At 30.8% G+C, this 4258-nt stretch overlaps 1 protein-coding gene across 1 annotated transcript; it reads right to left on the reverse strand.

Annotated features, from left to right (window-relative positions):
• Positions 1–1134: 1134 nt before the first annotated feature.
• On the reverse strand, positions 1135–3431 carry LOC111303822 (palmitoyl-acyl carrier protein thioesterase, chloroplastic-like). Its single transcript, XM_089766226.1, has 6 exons — positions 2607–3431; positions 2341–2474; positions 2101–2214; positions 1836–2013; positions 1652–1720; positions 1135–1557 (listed from the first exon to the last, which is right to left on the reverse strand). Exons 1-6 carry the CDS (start codon positions 3009–3011, stop codon positions 1294–1296), a joined length of 1164 nt encoding a protein of 387 aa, XP_089622352.1. The 5' UTR covers positions 3012–3431; the 3' UTR covers positions 1135–1293.
• Between the last annotated feature and the right edge of the window lie 827 nt (positions 3432–4258).

The following is a 4258-nucleotide window of genomic DNA, read 5'->3' on the forward strand; positions in this document are numbered from 1 at the left end:
AAACATTTTCTTTTTAGGTTGGAAGGAATCGGAGAGTCCAAGGATGTGCACATCAATGGCTTTGGTGAATAATTTGCTTTTTTTATTCTCTTTTTTGGGTCCCCTAAAGTGGTTCAACACGACAGAAAACAATGGTTCAGGGGTTTCTTCTCCTATGGAGGTTGATATGTTAGAGGAGGTAGGTCTAAAGCTATTGTCACTAGGGGAATACGATCAAAGATTTGTGGTATAGTGGGATTGCACTCATTTGACATTTCGAGTTAGAGTTGTGGTAGGTCTCTAGGCCCATATTTTATGCATGTTAGACAAAACGAATCTCATGATGACAAGGCCCATTTCTCATGGATGACAAGATATTATATGTTTATATATATATATATATATATATAATGAACATGATATTTAATATATTATCAATGTATAAATTTTATATATTATCAATAAATCATATGATAATATTTTATTAATAAATAAATATTAATTTTTAAAATAATATAGATTAATTAAAATTTTTTTAAAAATTTATTTATTAATGAGTTATAATCATCTGATTAATTGATAGTATATAAAATTTAAATACTAATAATATATCAAATATAAATTCTTATTTTAAATCAGTCAAACTTGTTAAGGAGTGGATTATTAGGTAAAAGTGAAGCTTTGAATTTAAAGTTGAATTTAGTTGATTTATATAATTATTATTTTAAAAAATAATATTTAATAAATTTAAAATTTAATATTATATATATTTTATTCTCAAACTACGAACTCATATGCTTTGACAAAATTATATAAGTTTTTGAGTAAACGAACTATTTTCCTATTATTATCATTATTATTATTATTTAGGGAAGAGAGATTTTTTTTTTTTTTAAATAAAGAGAGACATGCACATTAACTTAAATTAATCCAACAGCATGGCCCGAACCTATGTAGAGATTAAAAAAACGTTGTAGACAAGTTAGGGTCATGATTTTGGGTCAACCTCCACTCTGGGCCTAATGGGCTTGTGCTTTGTGGTTCATGCTAAAATGTCATATCGAAAATGTTATGCTCAAAGTTGTGCTCAACTTCGAATTGATTTTTGTTTTTATATTTTCAGTATGTTAGTACTTGTAAAAGCAATTGTGGGTCATGAAGATTCTCATACCTCAGTGTCTAGATTTTATTTCACAAGCCAATATTGTACATGCAGCAAAGAAAAAGAAGGCAAAAGACAGGAAGAGGAAGATAAGTTAGAAAATGACAAGAAAGAAGAACCAAAAAAAAAAAAAAGGAACTTGGATTGCCATTCTATTCTGATGGTAAGTTGTGTTTTTCCTTGGTTTGCCATTCTGTTCTTGCTCGGACAATCTCTATGTTATCATCTTGCAAGCGAAGCAGATGTGTGTATTCCAAGTCTGCCTTGCGATTACTAGAGTTGTTGTTTAAATCTTCAGTCACATTTGCTGTTAAACTCGTCAAGGACTCCAGCAAATCGGATTGCCGGCATTCACGCCGGTACTCCAGGGTCATGCTTGTAAGATTATAACCTTCCAGGACATCCATTGGCACACTCTGCAAATAGAATCAGGTTACAGTATTGTAACTATTCCCTCAATAACTTGTCTGTTATAGTTAATTTGGTGCATTTCTCATGGCTGAAACATACCTCCAAAATCCATCCGATGTATTTCACATTGTTTACATGCTGATTGGCATCGATGTCGCTCCATCTTGGCTGGATTGCGAGAGCAAAGTCAATTGATAAAACAAGGGAGATCATTTTCTCAGTAAAAACACAGATTTCAAGAAGACTATTACATGAGAGAGGTAATATAGCATATGGAACTCACTTCTAGCCCCGATCGAATTCTTTCTGCGTTTTCATCATTAAGCTTATCAATCTTTTGGATATCGTTCTTCTCTTCGGCAATTGCAATCCTATTCAGGTAGAATGGAATCAGTTCTTGCCTAACTTGTTTAGGGATCTTGGTTAATCTTCTTGTTTCGTGGTTCATAATCACCCATGTGCTGCAGGGGGGTAAACAACTAATAGTTAACTAATTATATGAGCGGTTACAATTCATTGGCAGAGGGAAATTAATGGAGATGTTGCACCTTGTTGCTCTTGTTATAATATCCTGTGTATTGTAGTCTCTGATTATCCAGTCCCTACGCATTGCATTCTTTCCTGCTGCATCAACCCAAGTATCAATCTCCACAACATCTCCCCTGCGATCAGATTGAATCATTCAGGATTGATTTCTATGGAAATTATGCTGAGCAGATTTTCCATTAGCAAGATTAGTAGTGGTTATTGGGACATTGATGGCGTGGATAAGGGGAAAACGTATATACCAGCAGCTATATCTCTCCACTTGAACGTTGATGCGAGTGACGACCCATATAAGTTTCCTAAGGCTCATCTCACGGGTAGCCCCAAAGCCATTCCCAGCAAGACCAGAGCTCCTTACCTGATTCAAAGCTGTTTCCTGCATTGCAAATAGTTTCAACGAAAACGTTGAAGAAAATATCTAATGGAACCATACCAAAAGTTTAATCCCATACTATCATTCTATGCGTTGGCAGATGAAAGTGGGAAATGTTTCATAAAGAAAAGCAACCTGAAGGAGATTCATAAGCGTTTCCAAGGTGGCAATTTTGTCTGGTCCAGTTTCATAAGACCTGATAATGAAGGTCTGCCTATAGACATGCCTGTCTTCCACAAACCTCCCAATCGAAGTCGCCTGGCCTTGTTTATCAGGATCCTTTTCTTTTATCAACAACCCAGTGTTCTTCGTAAATGGAGCCTCACCAACAGAAATCCCACTTAAGTTTTTCTCATTGACCATGTCAAGATTGCGAGGATTTTTAGCATTTGCAATTAGCAAAAGGCATTTGTGTTTCGGTTTGATCAAATTCCATGAAGAATAAAAACTCAATTTCGCCATTGCTGCGTTCTTCACAGCCACTTCCTTGAATAAACCCGCTGGAAATAATGATGTTATAACATTACTTGTTTTGGCCATTGATGCCGTCAGGAAGTGGTGCACATTTGCTCACCAGGGAACAAAAACAAAAACAAAAATATAATAGCAAAACTTGTAAGTTCGGCAAAAGAAACTGATGGATAATATCTAGTTCCCTAGCTCTTAAAGCCTCGTTGAATGATAAGAAAAAAAAAGTCTCCAATGTTAGTTCGTTCAACAACTACTGGAATAGGCAAGGACAAATTAACAACGAAGAAACGGAAAATTCTCTCTTAAAAAAAGAGTGGGTATGCAGAAACGAGATTACTAGAGGAGCATATGCCAAATTTGCAGCTCAACCACTTGCAATGGTTGGGGGAGAAAATCAGGCCTCAATCGTTAGCTTACGCGAAAATATAGGAGCATTTGAGTTGCTTTGGTGCATGATTCAATTCAGAGCGGGCATTCTTTTCTTATTCCTAATAGAAAATTTGGTGGTGCTAGGGATGACTCATCAATAATAAATAGTTTCAAATCCGGTTTGTTTTGCAGAAAATAATTTTTAAAAAATATTTTTTTACGTTTTCAGATGTTTAATTACTTGACAAAAAACTAACAGATTAATGAAAAATGATTTATTGATTAACAAAAAATAAAACAATTTTTCTAAAAATTGTCTTACTATTTTCAAAGGGATAAGATAATTTTCGAAAAAAAACTATTTAGGAGTATAACTATTTTTTAATGTGTTTGAGTTTAATTTTACTCAAGTTAGATTTTATACATGATTTCTTTAAGTTCAAACTTAATTTAACCAAACTTAAAATATTATTATATTAATAAATAATATTTTTTTATTTTACTTAAAAACTTAAAATATTAATATTAAAAGTCTTTTAATATTTTAATTTTAAATATTTTTATAATTCTACTCAAGTAAAAATTTGAACGTAATATTTTAAATTCGAATTTGATTTGATTAGATTTAAAATATTATTATATTAATAAAATTATTTTATTTAATTTTAATTAAAAAATAAAATATTAAAAATTAAAAGTCTTTTGATATTTCAAATTTAAATATTTTATTTTATATATTATTAAATATAAATATTTTTAATATTTCAATAAAAATAAATAATAACATATATTATAATATTTTTATTATTTTAATAATTAATGTTAAATAATATAAAATATTAATTTCTTAATATGAATATTTTAAATAATTTCTTATTATTTTTTAGTTTAAAATATATAATTTTATATTTTTATTTATTAAGGTATTTATATTACTATTTTAATAA

Source organism: Durio zibethinus, chromosome 9 (assembly GCF_047325235.1).
Source record: "Durio zibethinus cultivar Kanyao isolate XHJ-2024 chromosome 9, ASM4732523v1, whole genome shotgun sequence".
Lineage (NCBI taxonomy): Eukaryota > Viridiplantae > Streptophyta > Magnoliopsida > Malvales > Malvaceae > Durio > Durio zibethinus.

Bases quoted from the DNA above. Each gene is read 5' to 3' on its own strand.
- LOC111303822 (XM_089766226.1), bottom strand. From the start codon at position 3,011: ATGGCCAAAACAAGTAATGTTATAACATCATTATTTCCAGCGGGTTTA. The intron at 2,215-2,340 runs GTATATACGTTT...ATCTGATCGCAG, and splicing joins GTGGAGAGATATAGCTGCTG to GGGAGATGTTGTGGAGATTG. The intron at 2,014-2,100 runs GTGCAACATCTC...ACCCCCCTGCAG, and splicing joins ATTATAACAAGAGCAACAAG to CACATGGGTGATTATGAACC.